General features: G+C 45.3%; 1 protein-coding gene across 1 annotated transcript in view; it reads right to left on the bottom strand.

Annotated features, from left to right (window-relative positions):
* Nucleotides 1-451: 451 nt before the first annotated feature.
* Nucleotides 452-25,542, bottom strand: part of LOC143934809 (uncharacterized) — a 60,923-nt gene continuing 35,832 nt past the window's right edge. The window contains exons 3-5 of the mRNA XM_077458432.1: nucleotides 9,898-9,956; nucleotides 1,203-1,623; nucleotides 452-989 (exon numbers count right to left, since the gene is read on the bottom strand). Of these exons, the coding sequence (XP_077314558.1) occupies nucleotides 926-989; nucleotides 1,203-1,623; nucleotides 9,898-9,956 (544 nt within the window). The 3' untranslated portion in view covers nucleotides 452-925. The remainder of the gene's footprint in view (nucleotides 990-1,202; nucleotides 1,624-9,897; nucleotides 9,957-25,542) is intronic.

Here is a 25,542-nt window from a genome sequence, read left to right as displayed (position 1 = left end):
TCCATACGAGACCCAAGGGGCCTGGTATGGATTGGGGGGGCCCCCACACTGTTTTATCTATAAATTCTTTGGCTGGCAATTCTTTGATTTACATGATAGCTGATGAATTATTGGTTGTTAAGGACACGCCGGCCGGCTTGCTGGTCTGCTTAACAGCCAGCAGTTAATGGAGGGAAGCCACACCACTTGACCTTTGAGGGAGGTCCCTATCCCAAAGTCCCCTCCTTGACCTTCAAGGGAAATCCCTAAACCTAACCCCAACCCCAACCCTAACCCTAACCCCAACCCCCTTGTCAATTTAGTACAGCTGGCAAGCATACTTGGATGGAGGGAAGCCACACCACTTGACCTTTGAGGGAGGTCCCTATCCCAAAGTCCCCTCCTTGACCTTCAAGGGAAATCCCTAAACCTAACCCCAACCCCAACCCTAACCCCAACCCTAACCCCCTTGTCAATTTAGTACAGCTGGCAAGCATACTTGGATGGAGGGAAGCCAGACCGCCTGACCTTTGAGGGAGGTCCCTATCCTAAAGTCCCCTCCTTGACCTTCAAGGGAGATCCCTAACCCCTAAACCTAACCCTAACCCCAACCCCCTCCTGACCTTTGAGGGAGGTCACTATCCCCAGGTTTTCACCTTGACCTACAAGGAAAACCCGAACCCCAACCCTCTTGCCAACTTAGTACAGTTGGCAAGCACACTTGGATGAAGGGAAGCCACACCACCTGACCTTTGAGGGAGGTCCCTATCCCAAAGTCCCCTCCTTGATCCTCAAGGGAAATCACCAACCCCAACCCCCTTGCCAACTAAGTACAGTTGGCAAGCACACTTGGATGAAGGGAAGCCACAATTCCACTTTTTATCCATCGTTATCCATTCATCGTCCATTGCCGGAAGTCGTTCTTCTTTCGCCCTTTAGGGCCCTTTTATCTTTTAAAACGTTTCTTTAAGTACTCCATCACTTGTGTTCTGTGATTGCAGCACAAAATTCTGTAGAGATAAAAAAAGTAATGTTATAATTTCGGAACTATTAGCTGACTCCATCTAAATCTGTGTTTGATAGAAAACAGTCACATGCCATCACCCCATTTGTTACTGTTACCAGCAAAAGGTAAATATTGGGAAGGGGGGGGTCAGATACCGTGGGTGATAGCATGAAGATGTGTAATGGAGAAAAGCTATGAAGAACGTGCAATAACTTACCCAGCAAAGCATGTTGTTGCAGTGAGGATGATCATTCCTAGAAGACTGAACGCAACTATTATGCCTGCTATTTCATGGGGGTCTAATTTCTTCCATCTTCCAGTCTTCTTGGCAATAATTTTCACATTCGGATCGGAGGCTGGGATTCCCGAATGATGAGTTCTCTCCGTTGTTGTTAGAGGCATCCTGGGGACCTCCTCAGTGACAGTGACTGAAGGGGTCTTCCTCTGCATTTTCAGTCTTCTTTTCCTCCCCATCTCAGTGGAAGTGGCTGAAGTGGTCTCCATGTGTATTTTCGGGTCTCTTGGGGGCCTCCTGATCGTCTCAGTATTGGCGGTCTCAGTGGAAGTCACTGGAGGAGGTTCCCTGTGTATTTCCAGATTTCTTTGGTCCATGTTGGTATCAGCGGTGGACATGGGATCTGATGAAACAAAAACAAGAGAAATTTGGTTAAACATTAGAATAATGAGCAACTTAAATTAAATTAATTAAAGGCGTTTGCATTCAGGACTATAAATCTGCTCCAAATGACCCTGAGCTAATTGGTCATGAATCAAGGACAAATCAGGTCTTTTATATTTTTGGATAGAGCAGAGGAAGGTTTGAGCCGTACATTTCCTCTTACTTCCTGTACTGGGGACCAGGATCACAGGAACAGGAAGTGGTGACAATCCTCCCCAATGGGGGCACACCAATAAAAACCTAGGATCAAATTCTTCCCCACCCCATTAAAAAACATTGCTGTCTGTGTCCCCATTGGATAGATTTCTCTTCAATTCCTCTGCATTGAACATACCAAGGAATTGTCCACTGTAGGAACATTGGGCAGCACCATCTGCCAGAGGATCGGGTAAGTAAAACTTTTCTTGTCCGCTAGACACGAACAAGCAATTCACACTTGCAGTGAGGAAGCCGCAAAGGAGGACTTTTAAGCCTCGTACACACAATGGGATTTTCGGCAGACAAAGCGTCAGACTTTTATCCGAAGGGTGTGTGCCTTGCTTTTGTCTTGCATACTAACGGCACACAATTGTCGGCCAACAAACACGAACGTAGTGGCGTACTACATGGAATTTCAGCTCTTGAGTGCCACCCTTTGGGCACCTTCTGCTAATGTCATATTTGGGGAGCATTGATTCCGAGCGTGCGTGTTTGTACTTTGGACTTGTGTGATGGACTTGTGTACACACGATACGAAAATCTGACAACAGACCGAAAATTTATTAGCTTGCCATCCAACAGTTGTTGACGGAAAGTTGGTCAACAATTGTCGGATTTTAGGCAAATATCTGTCATCACACTGAACATCCGATCGTGTGTATGCGGCTTTACTTTTCCCCGAAGTTCTTTTTTTTTTTTTTACAATTAGTATCTTTTAAAAAAAGTAATTACCCTTTGCAAGAGCTTTTTATATTTCCAGATTTATAATCTTTGTATATAAACATTCTGGTTCCCGGAGGGGGAGGAGAGGTTACCATAGCTAAGGGGCGGCAACTTCCTCTGACACTGCTGTTGCTATGGAAACCCGCCCTACAACCTATTGCACCTCTCATGCTGCTCTGAGCATGTGCGAGATTTGGAGGTGCATGCTGGATAATCAGCATGCATGGAATACAGGTAGAGATACAGTCTGGCTTCAGATGCCCAAACATTGTGTGTGTGTCCTTTGCAATAAAGTTTTTTTTAAGAAATAAATATCAGCTGACCATTGTACCGGTCACTTTTGCTGGAGAGCTTGTTATAGTAAACAACGGGGGAAGATGATAAACAACAGAATTCCTGGCAGGTAATACACTGCTGTGGGGGATGGGGGACTCAGGAAAACAGTGACAGACTGGACCATAGATGACATTTTTGGCTGTAGTGTCAGTGTAATGGTCTCTATAGGTGTATAGTGTAATGGTCTCTATACGTGTATAGTGTAATGGCCCCTGTAGGTATATAGTGTAATGGTGCCTATAGGTGTATAGTGTAATGGCCCCTATAGGTGTATAGTGTAATGGCCCCTATAGGTGTATAGTGTAATGGCCCCTATAGGTGTATAGTGTAATGGCCCCTATAGGTGTATAGTGTAATGGCCCCTGTAGGTGTATAGTGTAATGACCCCTGTAGGTGTATAGTGTAATGGCCCCTATAGGTGTATAGTGTAATGGCCCCTATAGGTGTATAGTGTAATGGCCCCTATAGGTGTATAGTGTAATGGCCCCTATATGTGTATAGTGTAATGGCCCCTATAGATGTATAGTGTAATGGCCCCTATAGGTGTATAGTGTAATGGCCCCTATAGGTGTATAGTGTAATGGCCCCTGTAGATGTATAGTGTGAGAGGTGATGGGGAGATACAATACATCAGATTGCAATGACCAGCAGTCTCCTATGTTGATGATTTTTGGGTATAAGACGAGTGTTTTTCCTTGTGTGGGGGGAGGAAAACCAGCAGGGAAAGGGTTAACAAATACTCTGAATTGTACCTGCCCAGCCTAGTCCTGATCCTCAGTAAACCCAGACCACAGCACCCCCCACAGCAGGAGAAGACCCCCATAAAATGAGCAATGACCCAAAACCTGTAATACTTACCAGTTACGACGACCTTCGTGAATAAGTGGCGCTGGACGTCGTCCGCGGTGAGGTGGACCTCGTAGATTCCGCTGTCCCTTTCCAATGCCGGGTTGATGACCAAGGAACAATCCTCCATATCTGAGCGGGTCAGGATCATATGAAACCTTTTACTTTGGTGCTTCTGCAAGTTGGCCTCATAGTACAGGATAGGTGTGTAGGGACCGCCTGCATCTGGAGTCACCCCCCACTCAATCCTAATCTTGCTATCACCAAAGGGACGATCGCTGGCGACCACACACGGTATCACCAGTTTAGAGCCGGCTTTAGCCTGCAGGTGGTTGTATGGTGGCCGTCCATTAGAAAATCCGACACCAAGTGCCAGAAAGCAGAAAACGGCGAGCACTTTTTGAAGGCTCATTTTTTTGCTTTTTTTTTTTTTTTTTTTTTAATTTGTCACAAAAAAAATAGATAAATGTGACAAAGAAATAAAGATACGACTATTCACTCAGCTAATCAGAAATAAATCTGAATGTTTGCTTCGTAACTCAAATGAGAATTCCCAGAGCAGAGCACACAGGTGTGTTTTAGGTGTGTAGAGTCAAGCTCAACTGACACACACCCAACACTGCAGCCGTTTATATCAGCGGAAAAATCCCTGCCACTATGATGTCATCAGTGGCAGTTAGGCTGCACCTCGCTCGACCGCACTGCTGCAAAATGTTTGCTCTGTGATATTCCTGCCTACAGCACTGCATTGCAAATGAAATGTCAACAAAGGGTTAAATCTCTCATGTTGTTTGTCCCAGTGTATGATTGCTGGGACACGAGTCCCTTCATTTCACTACATAGAGGTGTATAGGGGGGTCATTTATCTGCTTGTGTTCAATTGAAAAAAATTCACTGACCTCAGATAAATATAAATCCAACATTTCTGTTTAGTTGGCCAAAATTAATGATCATTTAAATAAAATAAAATAAATGTATTGGGGGGGGGGGGGGAGGGGTGTAGATGGGGGTTAGGACTGGATTTTATTTGCTTGTCTTGAACGTCTTCAGTTTTCAGATGAAAATGATTTGTCAGTTGGCCAAAATTAACGGTCACTTTGTTGGACATAAATCAGCGTCTGATCTCCGTGTGTTTTATATGTGAATTAAAGGCGGAGTTCTCCTTTTCCAGAAAATTACTAGCGCCGGTCCCGGGAGATATTACAGCATCGCCCAGCGAGATTCATTGTTCATTAACCCCTTAGTGACTGATGGTAAAACGCATGGTAACGGCTGAATGCAATTTTGTGACTTTGTGTCAGTAAAACTGAACATATCATCGCAATTACTTTGTGTATCCAGGTGGATTATACTGCGTTTTTTGCAGGATAAATTGGGCTTTCATTTGGCGTTAAATTGTAACAGATATTTTTATTTTTTTTATTTTTATCAATATAGAATTTGCCCAAAAATAGCAAAAAATATATATATTTTTAAATGTTGCCATATATTTCTTGCTATTACCATAAATTACCACCTAATAATACCCCAAAATGAATTCTGCTGCTCCTGACGATCGCAGAGATATCACATATGTGTGTTATTTGATGTTTGTCCCCGGAGTACAGCCCAGAAACAATGGAGTACACTTCTTTTTTTATGTTTTTTATTATCCTGCCTAAAACCAGGGTGGATTTTATTTAAATCAAATCGATTTTAAATCACTAGTAAAAATGCTTTATATGAATCCACTTGATTTAAATCATTTTTAACCACTTATGCCCCGGAAGGATTTACCCCCTTCCTGACCAGAGTGTTTTTTTTTTGTGATTCGGCACTGTGTCACTTTAACTGACAATTGCGCGGTCGTGCGCCGTGACTCCCAAACAAAATTGATGTCCTTTTTTTCCCACAAATAGAGCTTTCTTTTGGTGGTATTTGATCACCTCTGCGGTTTTTATTTTTTGCGTTATAAACAAAAAAAGCGACAATTTTGAAAAAAACTCATTATTTTTTACTTTTTGCTATAAGAAATATCCCCAAAAAATATATAAAAAAAAATTTTCCTCAGTTTAGGCAGATACGTTTTCTCCTACAATTTTTTTTTTTTTTACCAAAAATATCGCAATAAGCGTTTATTAATTGGTTTGCGCAAAAGTTTTAGCGTCTACAAAATAGGGGATAGTTTTATGGCATTTGTATTAATATTTTTTTTTTACTAGTAATGGCGGCGATCAGTGATTTTTATCCTGACTGGCCCATTTTGGCGGACACATCGGACGATTTTGACAATTTTTGGGACCATTGGCATTATTACAGCGATCGATGCTATAAAATTGCATTGATTACTGTAAAAATGTCACTGGCAGTGAAGGGGTTAACCACTAGGTGGCAGTGTAGGGGTTAAGTGTTCCTAGGGGCATGTTTCTAACTGTATGGGGGCGTGGCTGTGTGTGACACCACACTGATCGCTGCTCCCGATGACAGGGTGCAGACGATCAGTGTGCTGTCATTAGGCAGAACAGGCAGATGCTGTTTACATCGGCATCTCCCCGTTCTTGAGCTCCGTGACATTATATCGGGTATCCCCGTGGCAATCAAGTGCACGGGACTCGTGACCACGGTCATGGAGTTCCTGGCAGGCGTGCGTCAGCACGGCGGGAATTTCAAAGTAACGTACGGGTACGTCACTTTGCCCAGCCGTGCTATTCTGCTGACGTATATGTACAGGAGCCGGTCGGGAACCGGTAAAAGATGATCCTGCAGCGGCTCCTCCTCTGACCCGCTGTTTACTCACCAACAGTCCCATTCACTTTAACCACTTGCTGACCAGCCACCGCACTTGTACTGCGGCAGAATGGCACGGCTGGGCGAAACTACGCTATGTAACATCGCTTCGCCCTGTGGCCACTAGGGGCGTGCGCGCACCCCCTGCTCGCCCACAGAGCCGATGCAAGTGCCTGGCAGTGGCAATCACCGCCGGGCTCCCGCAAATGCTCGGGGCACATGGAGAACCAAGTTTCCAGTTCTCTGAGGGGAGAAATGACAGATCATCTTCATACATTCTCTTCCCCTACACAGTCTCCCCCCAGTTAGAACACACACTAAGGAATCAATGCATTTTTATAGCACTGATCATTGTAAAAATGACAATGGTCTCAAAAATGTGTCAAAATTGTCTGACGTGTCCGCCATAATGCCGCAGTCCCGATAAAAATTGCAGATCGCCGCCAATACTAGTAAAAAAAAAAAAAAAAAAAGGAATGCCATAAATCTATCCCCTATTTTGTAGACGCTATAACTTTTGCACATGCCAATCAATATACGCTTATTGCGATTTATTTTTTTACCAAAAATATGTAGAAGAATACGTATCGGCCTAAACTGAGGAAAAAAATAGTTTTTTTTATATGTTTTGGGGGATATTTATTATAGCAAAAAGTAAAAATTAATGTTTTTTTTTTCAAAATTGTCGCTCTTTTTTTGTTTATAGCGCAAAAAATAAAAACCGCAGAGGTGATCAAATACCACCAAAAGAAATCTCTATTTGTCGGAAGAAAAGAATGTCAATTTTGTTTGGGTGTTACGTCGCACGGTCACGCAATTGTCAGTTAAACGTTGCAGTGCTGAATCGCATAAAGTGCTCTTCTCAGGAAGGGGGTAAGATCTTCCGGGGCTGAAGCGGTTAATGGGACGGCTGGTGATGCGGCAGTGACGCAACAAGGTGAGGGACGTGGCAGCAGCAGGTAAAGGGATGCCCACTAACAGGCGCTGCCATGATGGATCTGGAATGACAGGTGCTACTTAAATGTAAGGGAACTCATTCTTGCTGGTAGTTGGAATCTTTAATATTTGCAAACAAAATGAAGGTTTCCTATTTAGAATAATAAACTGTCAGGTTAGTAAAGCAGCGATATCAGAACCGATCCAATCATATCATTTGTGATGTACATACAGTAGATTTGCAAAACAATGGAATAAAGGGATATTCCTGGACTTTGTTTTATCTCATGGTTACTGTGATATTGTGTGGATGCATTAATACTAGAGGTGCATCTTCACAGGGCTCACCATTCAATGTGATTACAATTATCATGTCAATGATTTGATTTGATTCCACGATGCAGAACGATTACAGCGCAAGTGTGCATGGTTTTCATCAAAAAAATTCACAAAAGTAGTCAGGAGAACTCCATTTTTTTAAATTCTATCTGTTCTTTAAAAAATAAAAAAAATAAAAAGAGACAACACTCCCTGCATGTAGCAAAGTCTAAACATAGCAGACAGCAACTTAAAGGAGCTCCAGGCTTCCCCCCAAAATACTAGGGGAGATGGCCAGAGACTGCAGACATGGCACAAGAGATGGCCAGAGACTGCAGACATGGCACAAGAGATGGCCAGAGACTGCAGACATGGCACAAGAGATGGCCAGAGACTGCAGACATGGCACAAGAGATGGCCAGAGACTGCAGACATGGCACAAGAGATGGTCAGAGACTGCAGACAAGGCACAAGAGATGGCCAGAGACTGCAGACATGGTACAAGAGATGGCCAGAGACTGCAGACATGGCACAAGAGATGGCCAGAGACTGCAGACATGGCACAAGAGATGGCCAGAGACTGCAGACATGGCACAAGAGATGGCCAGAGACTGCAGACATGGTACAAGAGATGGCCAGAGACTGCAGACATGGTACAAGAGATGGCCAGAGACTGCAGACCTACTGCAAGAGATGGCCAGAGACATTGTCTGCAGTCTCTGACCATCTCCTGTACTATAAAAGCAAGGAATCGATCAGCGCAATAGATATATCACAAAGACAGCAGCTGAACACTGAGGACCAACTTATCAAATCCTTACAGAAAAATAAATAAAAAGTAGTGCAGCGCAAAGCAATTACACACAAAAAGACATAATGTATAGTAATTGCAAGGAAAGAAACTCCATAGAAGCACCGACAAGTGTCCATACAGGGTGATCCTATTAATGAACAAGCATGGTGTAAGACATTCTCTTCAACCAAGTGATCTCCTCCACCAATCGAGAGTGCTAGCAGCTCACCTCATCTGATGGACCCCTCAGCATGGATAGGGTCAAACAAGCAGTCCCACCTGTACTATGTCTGCAGTCTGTGACCATCTCCTGTACTATGTCTGCAGTCTCTGATCACCTCCTGTACTATGTCTGCAGTCTCTGACCATCTCCTGTACTTCGTACAGGATGCGCCGATCATTTTCACCAACCCCAATTAATGCAGTGCACGTTATTTCAGTTTGTAGAGCTTGGATTCATTGAATGAGTTTACCAAAAATGTAAATATTGCAGTAAATATACAGCCTTGTGATACATAAACAAGCTAGATTTCATGCTGAATAAACTAAATTATGAATGTATCTTAAATAGAAAACTACCTTTAGATAGATTTTTACTCCAAAAGCATTTTATTAAAATAAATCCAAAAAATCCAATTTAAAGTCTTATTTTTTTTATTTTTTAAATCATTGCTTTGTATCCACCCCAATAGAGGGCTATGCTATTTTTTCTAATTTAGAGGTTTACAACCACTGTAGCTATAGGTGAGAAAAGTAGATGTGTCGGTGACTACAATAATTATATACACGGTGCCACAGATATTCCCCTGCTTCCCTGTATGGGCTGTCAACAGATACAACTGCAAGGGATTTTATTACAAGACCTGGAAATTCACAGGTAATGTAATGTATACATATAAATACATAACTGGTCATTATATATATATATATATATAAAAAAAATTTGTATCAATTTTGATATTGTATATGAATATAACGAGATTAGATCTCTATATCCAAACTCTGCAAAAACAGATTTCATTGAGGATTCATAACCAAGCTAACAAATTCCTTGTGCTACAATGCACCTTTACTAAAAAAAGCCACCTTTAATCCATTTAGTGCAGGGGTCTCAAACTGGAGGCCCTCCAGCTGTTGCAAAACTACAGTCTTATGATGCCTCTGCCTGTGGGGAGTCATGCTTGTAACTATCAGCCTTGCAATGCCTCATGGGAAGTTTTGCAACAGTTGGAGGGCCGCCAATTTGAGACCCCTGATTTAAGGAAATGTATTACAGTGGGGAGAACAAGTGCCAATTTTGCAGGTTTTCCTACTTACAAAGCATGTAGAGATCTGTAATTTGTGTCATAGGTATCTTCAACTGTGAGAGACGGAATCTAAAACAAAAATCCAGAAAATCACATTGTATGATGAGCAGTGTTGGGCATCTTACTTTAAAAAAGTAATTAGTTAAGTTACAAATGACTTCTCCCAAAAATGAATTGCGTTAGTAACTCAGTTACTACATTGGAAAAGTAATTGGTTACTCCGCAAAGTAACTGTGACAGGCGTGGCAGCGGTGGTACTTGAGGGGGTGTCAGCGGTGGTATTTGAGGGGTGGCAGCGGTGGTACTTTAGGGAGTGGCAGTGGTGGTGGTGTACTTGGGAGGGTGGTGGTGTATGGTACTTGGGGGGGGGGGGGGGTGGCAGCGGTGGTGTACTTGGGGGGGTGGCAGGCAGCAGTGGTACTTGGGAGGGTGGCAACGGTGGTGGTGTCATCCTCTCCCACCACCACCTCTGCCTCTTACTGATCCCATCCCCCACCACCACTGATCTCATCCCTACCGTATCCCCCCATCACCTCTGTTGTAGAAGTGATGGTGGGTGGGTAGGGAAGGGATCAGTAGGAAGCAGAGGTGGTGGAGGACTTGGGATGGATCGATTGCACTGAAATTCGAATCGTCAGACAGTCACTTAATTGAATGCCTCCAGGGATGCCCTTCCTCATGGGGAAAGAGAGAGACCCTCCCCTTCACTCGATTGGTGTCAGCTGACTTCATTTTTCAGCCGCCTTTGGCCCTACTCGGCGGCCGAAAACTGCGAGAAGGGCCAAAAGTGGCCGAAAGCCACCGAGAAGGTCCGAGGCGGCCGAAAGCCGCCGAGAAGGTCCGGGCGCCGCCGAGATACACAGGACATCTCAGCTGCGCCATTTTTAAAAACATAAGCTGACATCACTGATGCACAAGGCTACAATGACGGACAAACTGCATGACAAGGCTGCAATGAGGGACAGGCTGCATATGACGGACAGGCTGCATATGACACTGACAAGGCTTGTCTTCCCCCCTTGTTGTTGACTGTAATAAGGACCTGGTCTCCCTCTAAAATGTCCCTCGTGGTGGTCTAGGGGGGTATTGATTGCAAGCTTGTTCATAATAGTTATAATCTGGAGTTATATTATCCAAGGGTCCAGCATTGACCAGCACATAAATTACTTTGGTCCACAATAGATCTATAGAGATCTTCAGTGAAAAGCAGCAAATTTCCACCTGAATTCCAGATTGGCCAGGGAATGAGGGAAGTACGGGTGCTGCAGAAGTGGTGGGCTCCCAATTAGGATTGGCAAATGCAGCAGGAAGGGCACTATGGGCTCGACAGGCCTGTCTTTGCCTTCATGGTGTTTGCGGGATTCTACTCATGCCAGCCACCTCACCAGCTTGAACTGCACTTATGGGACTCGCCACATCACCACGTGATACTGCAGTGCTGGATGTACGAACAGGATGCATTAGGCCTCTGGTGCTTGCCAGTTCACCAGAAGGATGAGCGGCACTAGTACTGACTCTCTGCTCCATATGAGAGCTCTGCGGTTCTTGCACCTCAACGACAGCAGAAGAACGGGGTTGGGTACGCTTGACCTTGGAATGGACCACTACTCTGTCGTCAGAGCTATCTGTCAGGGTGACGCTGATGTCTACAGACTTGTATTCTGAGCCTGAATCTGACAGATGAACGACTTCCTCTTCACTGTGATGCTGAGAAACGTGTAGGCCTCTTCGCTATTGTACCTTCAATTTGACATTTTGGTCTCTAAATTTATTGGTACACTACTAACACTCACAGGAAAAAAAGCTCCTGTCAGCGACTGATTCAAACGCTACCATAAAAACTGTTCGCAGGGATCAGGCCTGGCTCTGTGAACACTGCAGTTATGTGTGTTGTTTTGTAAGTGACAGTGATCGATCGATACTGCACTTGGGTGGGGTGGGCTGGGCGGAGGGGCTAAACGCAGGTGCTAGCAGGTATCTGGGCTGATCCCGCTAATGCTGCGTTTTTGGGAATCCTAAACTGGTGGGGGCGCTAATATAGTTCTGATCAGATCAGCTATTGATCCTTTCAGACACTGATACTAAGGGAGGTGTATGGTGCGTGTGTGGGCGTTAGCGCTACTGGCACTAATCTGACGCTGCCTGGCGCGACGCAGACCCTGACTGACACTAAAACCTAACTGATGTCACCCACCAGTGATCAGGAGGTTAAACCTTTATTGGGTAATATATGGCGGGTGCCCTGACACTATAAAAAAAATATCTAACTAAATAGCTTCACCCATGACACTAATACAGTGATCACTGGTGACAGGGTGATGAAGGGGTTAAACCTTTATTAGGGAGGGTTAGGGGGGTCTCTAGACCTATCTGGGCCTATCACTAAGTACTCTAATGCTGATTAGTGTCACTAATGACACCAGTACAGTGATCAAAAGAAAAATATGAACACTGCACTGGGTGAAACAGTGACAGGGAGTGAAGGGGTTACACTCATGTCTGTTATGATGTAACAACTGGCCCCAATTTGGCAGCCATACAGGTGCAAGTCCCAGAATGCACACTGTGTGCACACTGTCTGCCATAGCCCAATGGGCATGAATAGGACTGTCTGCTTACGGATGCATGGAACTCAAACTGTGTGCACATAGTTATGAACCCCAAATCCGGTGCAGTGCTACCTCAACTTCATTAGTGTATAACTGTGTAGGCATAAAATATTTCTCTAAGGGCACTTTCACACTGGCAGCGCCCAGGCGTAGTTTTTGCAGTGCTTTTTGGCCACTAGCGAGACACTTTGAACCACCCCCCCCCCCCCCGCTAACGACCATAAAAAAGGCTTAAAAGTGCCCGCAAAGCACCACTGCAGCCCATTGATTTCAATATATATAGTATACACCACTCCTATAGCGCTTCACAGGTATGACACTCAGGCTTTCACACTGGAGTGAAATGAGAGGTGCTTTACAGGCGCCATTTTTAGCGCTATATCGCCTGTAAAGCGCCTCAGTGTGAAAGCAGCCTTAATAAAGTGCAACAGTGCATAAAACACACAACATATGAAATTAATGTAATAGGTATGATATAAAGTGCAAAATTACAGACACAAATCGTATACTATTTAGTGATATACCACTCTACTGAAATCCAACCAGTTATGAGTAATAAAGTGCAAAGTGTCCATAAATTCATCAATCTTTATAAAATATAGTCCTTTGGTTTTTAATAGGATATTTAATTCAAGGTATATTCCACTGCAGTGTGCAAAACATATTCACAAAGTGCTCGTGCTCTCCTCCACCCACTGTGTTTCCCCAAAAATAAGACCTAGCGCTATTTTCCAGGAGGGCTGCAATATAAGCCCTACCTCAAAAATAAGCCCTAGTTCGAGGTGATTGTGTGCTTTTCGAGGGAACGTGGTATAATCCTGTTATGGCGGGGTGCAGTGTGCTGTGTGTGTCTCTAGCGGTATCAGGTGCCCTTGATACAGAGCGGCGCTCATCTGATCTCCCCGTAGGTCTCCTCTTCTCCCGCCTCTCTGCGGGGGATCTCGGCCCCCTCCCTTCGCAGAGCTTCGGCGGGTCACTGAAGGTATAGTGCAGTGCCTCTGCAATCAACGTGTCATACTGTGTGCGGTATGCAGCATGGATACTCCGGTCCCCACACAGTATTTACAGATTTTTTTTTCTTTACATGCTGGTTGGTGGGCTGGGGTCCCTCGCTGGCGGCTGGGAGAGGTGGAGCAGAGCTGAGGTATTTGGCACTGTTATATTGCAGGAGCACACACATTCTGTATTGTTTGCTACTATAAATTTGGGCATATTTAGTTTGTACAAATTGGGGTTTTCCTGGCAGGCAGGGAAAGAGAGAATATGTTAAGACCTACCCCCAAAATAAGCCCTACTGGGTCTTTTGTTGCCAAAATTAATATGAGACCCAGACATATTTTTGGGGGAAACAGGGTATGTTCTCTGGCCACACACTTCACATTGTGGCTCTTGTTTTACCAGTGGTACGTAATCTGCTGTTCCCCTCAGGACAGGGCCGGCCCTACCATGGGTCCCTATGGGTCCATGGGACCCAGGTGGCAGTTTCTGAGGGCACATTGACACCCAAGAAGACAGTGACAGAACTCCCGCCCGATCACTCCACTCTGCCCACCCCGCTCCTTATTCCACTTTGAGGGTGGCCCGGGTGGCGCTGCTGCTGTTAGAGGTAATAGCAGAGCACTCACTGCCATATCCACACAGCGGACCGCTGCCCATCCTCTCCATTTCCCCCCCTATTGCTGCTAACATGTCAGGACAAGAGAAAGTCAGCTGAAGGCCAGCAGCATGAAGGGGGAGGAGCTTCCTGCTGTGCACGGAGACCCCATGTTGAAAGAGGGATCGCTGGAGGCGCAGCTGACACCGAGAGCAAGTAAGTGTCAGTGCCACTGATCCCATCTCCACAACCCCTGCCTGTGTCTAAACCCCCCACCACCAACCCTCCCTGTGTCTAACCACCCCTGCCTGTGTCCCCCAGTATAGAAGCTCCCCTTACATCCAGTGTCCCCCAGTGGAGAAGCCCCCCCTTACATCAAGTGTGTCCCCCAGTGGAGCAGACCCCCTCCCCCAGCAGCAGAGACTTTCTCCGCTGCCATTGCAGAACACCAGACGTAACAGGCAGCGTGCAACAATAGGCAGAGCCAGCCGGGTGGTTGCCAATAGAAATTGAGCTGCGGTGCTGCCCAACCCCGCCTCACCCCGCAGCCTTTCCCACAACAGGTCACAGACTGTTAGACCAACAGTGGGCGGGGTGGGTGGTGCTGCAGCTCAATTTCTATTGGCAGCCACCCAGCCTCTGCGTTCTGGTCTTCTGCAAAATGGCAGCCGGTGGAGACATTGTCCTCTAGAGGCGGCGGCGAAAAAAATCGGTAACACAATGATTTCCCGGGTTTATGGTACTTCTGGTAGTGATTAGGAATGGTTTTGTGGGTACTCGGATGTATGTGTGCAGCATGTACTGTGAGTTGGCTCAGACCATATATAACCTGTTCCTGCGTGTACAGATAAATGTGGCCTCACGAGAACGCCGCAATCCCAACACAGGGAGCAGGCTTTCAGTACTAAGGATTGGGAACTCGAAATGGCAGTCCCCAATCACCTGATCGCTGCCATAGCCTCTGGTTGGCTATCACAGTGATCAGTCACTGTACAGCCTGCCCCAAATGTGTGTTCAAAAATAAAGAAGGAATAGGTAGAGCCTGGTTCCATCTCGGTCAGGGACTTTTTATTTATTACAGGTAGTTATATAGCGCCGTCAATTTACGCAACGCTTTACACATATATTGTACATTCACATCAGTCCCTTACCATATGAAGTCCCTAACTCAGATCCGTACATACACATAGTAGGGCCCATTGACCTACCAGCATGTCTTTGGAGTGTGGGAGGAAACCAAAGTACCCGGAGGAAACCCAGGGTTAAAGGTCAAGGTGAGAGTCAAAAGTCAGGGTCAGTGTATATTGGGTAGGATTTACAAAAAAATAAAAAATTTAATTAATGGTAATTTGATAAAGCAGGGAGTCACAGATGGCTCCCAAATACAAAATGGCAGCACCAAAGCCGTGTAAAGAACCGGCCTGGGTAAAGGACCACTTTAAAGCGGTTCTAAAGCCAAATTTTTTTAACCACTTAAGCCCGGACCATTTGGCTGCCTAAAGACCAGAGGACTTTTTACAATTTGGCACTGCATTGCTTTTACTGGTAATTGCGCAGTCATGCAATGTTGTACCCAAACAAAATTTACATCCTTTTTTCCCCACAAATAGAGCTTTCTTTTGATGGTATTTGATTGCCTCTGCCATTTAAATTTTTTGCGATATAAATGGAAAAAAACTGAAATTTTGAAAAAAAATTATATTTTCTACTTTTTGTTATAAGAAAAATCCAATAAACTCAATTCTACTCATACATGTAGGCCAAAATGTATTCAGCCACATATCTTTGGTAAAAACATGTCAATAAGCATATATTTATTGGTTTGCGCAAAAGTTATAGCGTCTACAACTAGGGTAGATTTTTTGGAATTTACACAGCTTTTAGTTTATGACTCATTTCCTGAGGTACTAAAATGGCAGGGCAGTAGAAAACCCACCCAAATGGGCCATCTGGCCTTGCGGGCAATTAGGTATTGCGCCAACAACTGGTCGTTGAGGTCCACCCCTCCCATATTTTGGTTATATTCATGGACACAGAGGGGTTTCTCCACTACATTAGTCACCGTAGGAATTTGGACAGTCCTGTCTGTGTGAAGGGAGGACAGAACAAAACATTCTTATTATCCCTCCACTTCACAGTGAGCAAATTATTACACTTGAAGCAGGCTCTCTTCCCCCAGCCTAAGATGGGAATCTACAAGCCGCTTGGGTGATTAAGTTGCACGGTGCTACATGCGTCAATCTGATGATCAAACAAGTGACTAAAAAGTGGCACGCTCGTGTAATAATTGTCCACATACAAATGGTACCCCTTTTCAAATAAGGGTTACACCAAGTCCCACACAATCTTGCCAGCGCTTCCTATGTAATCTGGGCAGTTCAGCTCTACGTGACTATCTCTTCCCTCGTAAACCATAAAACTATATGTATGTGTTGCCCTGTCATAGACCGCATACATCTTGATCCCATATCAGGCACACTTGCTGGGAAGATACTGTTCGAAAGACAAGCGGCCAGAAAATTTAGTCAGGGACTCAAACAAGGCCAAATTTTGTAGAGCCGATCGTATCCAGGGTCTCCACGAGGACGACAGAGTTCATTGTCGTTGAAGTGTATGAACCGCAAGATCTGCTCGTATTGTGCCCTGTCCTTGGAGGCAGAGAACATGGGCATATGGTAAATTGGGTCAATGGACCATAATGACCGCAACGTACTCATTTTAACTATGCCCATGTCGAGGGATAGGCCCAGAAAGGTCTTCAATTTGGAAACAGTAATTGGTTTCCAATATCTGTCAAGGGACAACTGGGGATCAGCTGCGATGAACTAACTAGCATACAAATTACTTTGGTCTACAATAGATGTATAGAGATCTTTCGTGAAAAACAGCAAATAAAACACAAGTGTTTCAACCTGAATTTCAGGTTGGCCAGTGTATGGGGGAAGTATGGGTGCTGCAGAAGTGGTGGGCTCCCAATCAGGATTGGCGAATTCTGCAGGAAGGACACTATGGGCACGACGGGCCTGTCTTTGTCTTCATGGTGGCAGCGGGACACTACTTGTGCTTGCCACCTTGAACTGCACTTATGGGACTCGCCAAGTCACCACGTGATACTGCAGTACTGGATGTACAACCAGGGTGTACTAGGCCGCTGGTGCTTGCCAGTTCACCAGAAGGATGAGCGGCACTAGTACTTCTCTGCGCCATACAAGAGCCCTGCGGTTCTTGCACCTGAACAACAGCAGAAGAATGGGGACCACAACTCCGTCTTCAGAGCTATCTGTCATGGAGCCGATGTCGTCTATGGGATCGTATTCTGAGACTGAATCTGACAGATGAGTGACTTCCTCTTCACTATCTGTCATGCTCAAAAACGTGTAGGCCTCTTCACTAGTGTACCTTCGATTTGCCATTTTGGGCTCTAAATTTACTGGTACAGTAGTGAGACTCACAGGTAAAAAAGCTCCTAGGCTGTCAGTAACTATCAAAAGCTACCAAAAAAACTGTTAGTGATCACAGGGATCAGGCCTGACTCTGAGAATGCTGCAGTTATGTGTGTTTAGTGTTGTGTAAGCAACAGTGATCGATCAATACTGCACTTGGGTGGGCTGGGCTGGGCAGAGGGGCAACATGCAGGTGCTAGCAGGTATCTGGGCTGATCCCGCTAACACTGCATTTCTGGGATGCTAGTATAGATCTGATCAGATCAGATAGTGATCTGTTCAGATACTATACCACTAAGGGAGGTGTATGCTGCGTGAGTGGGTGTTGGTGCTACTGGCACTAAACTGGCACTGCCTGGGGCAACGTAGACCCTGACTGACCCTAAAACTGATATCATCCACTGGGCAATCAGGGGGTTAAACCTTTATTAGGTAATAAACGGCGGGTGCCCTGACGCTATAAAAAACAAACCAGTGTCACCTGTAACACGTATACGGTGATCACTGGTGACCGGGGGTGAAAGGGTTAACTAGGGGGCAATCAGGGGGTTAAATCCCTCATTGGATAGTATATTGGGGTACCTGACGCTATAAAAAGCTGACGGTGAACCTAAATAACTAACTGGCTACCTAGCGTCACCTGTCACACTAATCGCTTACTGACACTGGCAACACAGGGTGAAAGGGTTAACTGGGGGGCAATCAAGGGGTTAAACCTTTATTGGGGGGGTTAGCTTAGACCTAAAGGGACATACCACTAACTGCCCTAACACTTTATATGGTCAAAAATGACACCAAATGCAGTAATCAGTAAAAAAAACACTGCAATCGGTGACACTGACTGGGGGTGCAGGGGGTGATTGGGGGGAGATTTGTGTGCCTATGTGTACTGGTGTTAGTGGTCTGTTGGCGCAACTGGGAAAATGTGCAGGCTCACTTCCAAGCCAGGTTGTGTGTGTCTATAGACACAAGCAGCAGAGTTTGGCTCCTTATAGGATTTTTCTGACAGCAGCAGGAGCCACCCAACCCATTAAAAATAAATGGCACACAAATGCGCATCATGTTTTGCCACAATATTAGCGTGATTTGAAATCTCAGGCAGAATTGCAACAATTATCCCCTTGATTCCAAATCCCCTTGTATGAACGGGTTCTTTAGGGGCCCACTCACACCTAAAACAGCAATTTCGTTATCCAATTCACATGACGTGAAACAACTATAGCACCCTCTACCTTAGGTAGGTAGGTGCTAGGTGTACATTTTGTGTAAGCTGCCAGCGAAGGTAAATTTAGACAGGCCTATGCTTTGAGCTAGGCCTGTCTGTTTTGATCTGCTGGCATGGGAGTGGTTTAGTGTAGCAGTAGGTGACTGACATGTACCTCAGCTCTTGGGTGCCTCCTCTGTTTCCAAGGAGAAGGTTCTGCAAAAAGGGCAGGGCAGAGAGCTGGAGTGACATGGGGTGCATGTGGGAGCCCTGACCAATCCCCAACTAGGATTAGCAGGGGGCAGGCCTCCTACATATACCCATGGTCAGCCTGCTGTGTGAGGAGTTGTGGGGGGGTAAGAACTGAGATGATGGCGTGTCAGACTGTTGTGGTCTGAGGGATCCCCCTTTCTGGGGGGTGTACCTCAGGCCGGGAGCTCGGGAGTCGGGAGCCTCTCATTACACGGTCATTGAAAGGTGTCCTGGAACAGGAGCAGGACGGCCACACAAGTCACTGAGGAGGGATCCATGCCAGGGTTGGTCAGTGGGAAACACATGCCAGGAGTTGGATGTGGAGCCAGAGGGAAAGACTGTGGGGCTGTTGTGAAGTCAAGTTTCTGCACCCAGGAGGGCTGGCAGGATTTGCATTGGACATGCTGGGATCAGTAGTCCATCAGTATCAATTAGATTTATTCTACTCTACTAAAATGGTTGCTACCTCAGAGGGTACTGCAGACCCCTGCCTGTAATGGGCTATCAGGAAAACACTAGGACTTATTCAGAGTGAGGCCTAGCCATGTGCTAATGTGACAGAAATCTAGATTTGGACAGTGAAGTGAAGCAAGCATACTTGCCAACTGTCCCAAATTTCCTGGGACATTCCCGGGATTTAGACCTTTTTCCCGATTTTAGCGTTTCCCGGGAAATAATTTTGTTCCCGAGTTTTTGCGGCTCGCCTCTGCTGCTAGAGGTCCGCGCCCGGAGGAGACAATGTCTCCGCCAGCCACCATTTAACAGAAGATCAGAAGACGTAACGCCAAGAACAAACAAGAAGCATCTTAAACATGTATCTGCACCCCCTCCCCCCTGAAAGGGGGGTTACGAAAAGCGGAAGTTCAATTTTTGTGTGAACCTCGGCTTTAATAACTGATGCCCGCTGACAGCTGAATGTAAACCAAAGAATTGCTGACAATAAGATTTTAGAAAAAGTGTAGCCCCACCCCAATCCTTACCAGGCCCTTTGGGTCTTGTATAAATTTTGGGGGGGAACCTATGCCCAGAAAAAAATAAAAAAAATTAGGTGTGGATCCCCCCAAAATCCATACCAGACATTTATCCAAACATGCTACCTGGCAGGCTAGAAAAGGCTGGACGAGTAAGCGCCCAGCCCCCCCCCCCCACCCCCAACCATAACAGGCCATATGCCCAGGGCCACCGATAAGCCAGTATAACTGGCCCTGTTGTACCGGGCCCAGCCAGCAGGGGGAGGGGGGCCCGGGCAATCTGAGCAGAGAATTAAAGAAAAAAATATATATATTTTTCCAGCCAGCACGAGATGGGTCTGACCACCAGAGAGGTGAGGAGCGGCAGGCGCCACTCAGAGGCTGGAAAGGAGGAGAACACTTTCTGGACAGTAAGTAAACTCAAGGCAGGGGTTGGCTTCAGTTTAACAGCACCGACGGCAAGTAGCCTGCATGTGTGACTTGCTCACATTCCACTCACATCTCTACTCATGTCTCTGGTGTCAGTGAGGAGATCAGCACCATGGAAGCCTCTCCTACACGGCTATCTACAGATTTCTGCCTCCCAGCAGGATGTCAAACCAATTGGTCCGCTGCTCTGTCACTCAGAGCTGCACCGCCTCCTCCTGACCTCCAGTCTGTGCAGGAAATACAATGTGCAGCCTGGAGATTTCCATGTCTGCTGGAGCAAGAGTGGTACGAGCCAATGGCCTCTCTTGTTATAGTTGTACACTGAACCCTGCTTACCATCCATGGTGTATTGTGATGGAACATGTGGACAGAGGGGTGCACTGAGGGAACGTGGGAGAAGCGATGGCACATATGTACATGAGGGTAAAGCAATGGAACATGTGTACAGTGACAGAACATGTGTGAAGAGGTGTACAGTGACAGAACATGTGTGAAGAGGTGTACAGTGATAGAACATGTGTGAAGAGGTGTACAGTGACAGAACATGTGTGAAGAGGTGTACAGTGACAGAACATGTGTGAAGAGGTGTACAGTGACAGAACATGTGTGAAGAGGTGTACAGTGATAGAACATGTGTGAAGAGGTGTACAGTGATAGAACATGTGTGAAGAGGTGTACAGTGATAGAACATGTGTGAAGAGGTGTACTGTGACAGAACATGTGTGAAGAGGTGTACAGTGACAGAACATGTGTGCAGAGGTGTAGTGATAGAACATGTGTGAAGAGGTGTACAGTGACAGAACATGTGTGAAGAGGCCTACAGTGTTAGAACATGTGTGCAGAGGGGTGCACTGAGGGAACGTGTGAGCAGTGATGACACATATGTACATGAGGGTAAAGCAATGGAACATGTGTACAGTGACAGAACATGCGTGAAGAAGTGTCCTGTGATAGAACATGTGTGAAGAGGTGTACTGTGACAGAACATGTGTGAAGAGGTGTACGGTGATAGAACATGTGTGAAGAGGTGTACAGTGACAGAACATGTGTGAAGAGGTGTACAGTGATAGAACATGTGTGAAGACGTGTACGGTGACAGAACATCTGTGAAGAGGCCTACAGTGTTAGAACATGTGTATAGAGGGGTGCACTGAGGGAACGTGTGAGCAGCGATGACACATATGTACATGAGGGTAAAGCAATGGAACATGTGTACAGTGACAGAACATGTGTGAAGAGGTGTACAGTGACAGAACATGTGTGAAGAGGTGTACTGTGACAGAACATGTGTGAAGAAGTGTCCTGTGATAGAACATGTGTGAAGAGGTGTACAGTGATAGAACATGTGTGAAGAGGGGGACATACTAAAAGGAATGGCAGAATGGAATGCCCATAGACTTTAACAGGGAGATGGAATGCCCATACAGAATAATAGAACAAAGTGAATAATGGAAAAAAAAAACAGACTCTTTTGACATATAAATATTTGTTTTTGTTTTTTTAAACCTACTTTTATATATCAGTGGCCATGTTTAATATTGGGATTAGATGGGATTATTGTTGTTTTTTTATGGCATAACAAAGGTGAATGGCAGAGTGGAATGCCCATAGACTATAATGGGAAGGGCGATGTGATCTGGAGTGAGAACCATTGGTCATATCAGATCATTCTTTATCAGACATACTCTCTATGTTCAGCAGTGATGTCCAAATTTGACATTAAGCAGGATTATTATTGTTTTCTATGGAATGACAAACATATCACAGAATGGAATGCCCATAGAGTATGATGGGAAGTAAAATATAAACTTATTTGCAGGCAAATCTGAGAGACATAGCAATGTATCCTTTACCAAAGCTGTTCCTCATGTAGAGTAGCAGATTGTAAGATTGGGATTATTTGGGATTACAGCTGTTTTCTATGGAATGACAAATAAATGATAGAAAGGAATGCCCATAGAGCAGGGATATGCAATTAGCGGACCCCCAGCTGTTGCAGAACTACAAGTCCCATGAGGCATACCAAGACTCTGACAGCCACAGGCATGACACCCAGAGGCAGAGGCATGATGGGACTTGTAGTTTTAGAGGTCTGCTAATTATATATCCCTGCCATAGAGTGTAATGGGAAGCAAGATTTCTCCTGGAATCAAACCCATTCAATATATCGGATTAATCTTCAGCATAAATACTCTCCACGTTCAGTGACAATGTTTAATATTGAGATGAAAGGGGATTATTATTATTTTCTATGGATTGACAAAGGTGAATGACAGAAAGGAATGCCCATAGAGTATAATGGGAAGCAAAACATCACCTGGACTGGGAACCATTCGACATATCGGAACAATCTTTAGAAGACATTCTGTCCATAATGAAATGTAATGTTTAACCCTTTCCCGCCGAGCGTACGCAGATCTGCGTACTCGGCTTCCGGGGGTTATACCGGGATGATGCCCGCACCTGCAGGCATCATCCCGGTGCCGTTTTGTTCAGCGGGCGATTGGCTTTCCAGCCATAACAACCGATGCGGCTAAAAGCCGCTCGGCTGTTATGCCGGAGGAGCGGGAGGGGACGTCCCCCCCCTCCCGCCGCCTCTCGCCGCTGTTACCGGTGCTCCCGCTCGATCGGGAGCACCGATCAGTGGTCCGACGCCTCCGGCTGCTGCGGAGGAACTGGAACGAAGCCGTAATCGGCTTCGTTCCAGTCTCCTCATCGTAAACACGGAAGCGACGTCATGACGTCACTTCCCGTTTACTCGGCTGCCAATGGCGCCGGTTTTAAAAAAATATCCGGTATTCAGAATCGCCGTTTTCAGCGATCTGAATACATTAAAGTGTAAAGGAGGGGTGGGGGGTCTTTTAGACCCCCGATCCCTCCATAAAGAGTACCTGTCACCACCTATTACTGTCACAAGGGATGTTTACATTCCTTGTGACAGCAATAAAAGTGATCAAATTTTTATTTATTTTTTTAAAACAATTTAGTCGTTTTAAAATAAATAAAATAAATAAAAAAAAAAAAAAAAAATTTCAAAGCGCCCGCCGTCCCCGCGAGCTCGCGAAGCAAAGAAAACGCATACGGAAGTCGCGCCCGCGTATGTAAACGGTGTTCAAATCACACATGTAAGGTATCGCCGCGATCGTCAGAGCGAGAGCAATAATTCTAGCAGTAGACCTCCTCTGTAACGCTAACCTGGTAACCGTAAATTTTTTTTAAAGCGTCGCCTATTGAGATTTTTAGGTACCGTACTTTGTCGTCAATCTACAAGTGCGCGCAATTATAAAGTGTGACATGTTTGATATCTATTTACTCGGCGTAACATTATATTTCACATTACGCAAAAAAATTGGGCTAATTTTACTGTTTTGCTTTTTTTTTATTCATGAAAGTGTCCCTTTTCCCAAAAAGTTGCGTTTAAAACACCACTGCGCAAATACCGTGTGACATAAAATATTGCAACAATCGCCGTTTTATTCTCTAGAGCCTCTGCTAAAAAAAAATATATAATGTTTGGGGGTTCCAAGTAATTTTCTAGCAAAAAATATGGATTTTAACTTGTAAACACCAAATTCCAAAAATAGGCTTAGTCATGAAAGGGTTAATATTGAGATGAAGCGGGATTATTATTGTTTTCTATGGAATGACAAGGGTGAATGACAGAGTAGAATGCCCATAGAGTGTAATGTGAAGCAAAATATAAATTGATTTGAAGGCTAATCTGAGACACATAGCGATTTATCCTTTCCCACGGGTGTTCCTCAAGTAGAGTAGCAGAATCTAAAATTGAGATTTTTGGGGATTACAGCTGTTTTCTATGGAATGACAGACAAATGATGTGTCCTGAGAACAGTGTACTCATATTGGGTGACCCCCTGTCATGTCATGTGGATGGGGGAGATTTAACTCCTTATATAGAGAGACCCCTGTGTGTCCTGACTCACTGGGGAGAAGCCAGGGGTGGGGCTGAAGGAGGGACCAGTCATGGGGCTGAAGGAGGCCCGTCAGGTGGGCTGTAGGGGGCCCAATGATTTCTATCTGCGGCCCTGCATATGCCTCAACATTGGGGGGTGTTTTGGGGGAGAGGGGGCTCCCCCCAAAGAACTTTGTCACCATGATGATGGGGACAGGGTACTTTGGAGGAGGGGAGCTTCCCTACCACAAAGCACCCCCCCTCGTTGAGGACATGTGGCCTGGAATGGTTTTGGGGGAGGGGGACTGAGGTCGCTCGCTCATCCGCCACCCCCCCCTTCCTGGTCTGCCAGGCAGCATGCTCGGATAAAGGTCTGGTATGGATTTTGGGGGGACCCATTTTTCATTTTTTATTCACATTTTGCCGTGAGGTTCCCCTTAAAATCCATACCAGACCCAAGGAGGCTCAGAACGGGAGATTGTCATCGGGACGGGACTGGAGCGGCCAAAATTCATGGCCGCTTTCTCCTTTATCTGCAAATTTCCAAAGTAGCAGTTTAGCTGCGATTTACATACCGTTCTGATGCAAATTTTAGGAGTGGGTGGTAGACGGTGTCCTTAACAATAACGAGTTTTTCTTCTTTTTTTTTTTTTGAAAATTCTTTTTATTAAACAATTTGGACATACAGCACATATACATTTGGCACAACACCAAACGGAACATTCAGCCAACATGGCCAGTAAATCAACAACCTTAACACTGCCACACGGCAGTTACAACAAGTGTACAACCACCCCCCGCCCCCACCCCACCTACCCCCTATACTCAGTTCCCTTCCCCCCAATGACTTTTATGGTATAATTGAAATGGATCGAAGCCACTTCACCCCCACTAGTCATCAGACATATCTGCCATGTATTCTGCACCATGTGCAGGATAATTAATAGCAATATACTAGACCGCGCCCACCCCTTATCACACTGTTTGATCAGACTCACGACATGCTCTCCAAACCTTTTCAAATTTTCTATTACACCCTCTAGATATATACATTTCCTTATAGTATGGGAGCATTGCATTCACTAAACCTTTCCAAAAAGTTATTTCAGGGGCCCCCCCACCTGTTTCCATTTAAGTAAAATGGACTTCTTCCCATAGAAAAGTAGTATTGGAACGTTCTGTGTGCCCTTGATGGAAGTAGCTCATCCACTAGCCCCAGGAGACACACCTCAATAGTCAA

Source organism: Lithobates pipiens, unplaced genomic scaffold (assembly GCF_037356315.1).
Source record: "Lithobates pipiens isolate NorthernLeopardFrog02 unplaced genomic scaffold, aLitPip1_a1.2 Scaffold_28, whole genome shotgun sequence".
NCBI classification, from domain to species: Eukaryota; Metazoa; Chordata; class Amphibia; order Anura; family Ranidae; genus Lithobates; species Lithobates pipiens.
Note: the sequence above shows the minus strand (reverse complement) of the source record. Positions and strands in the feature narration are given on the sequence as shown.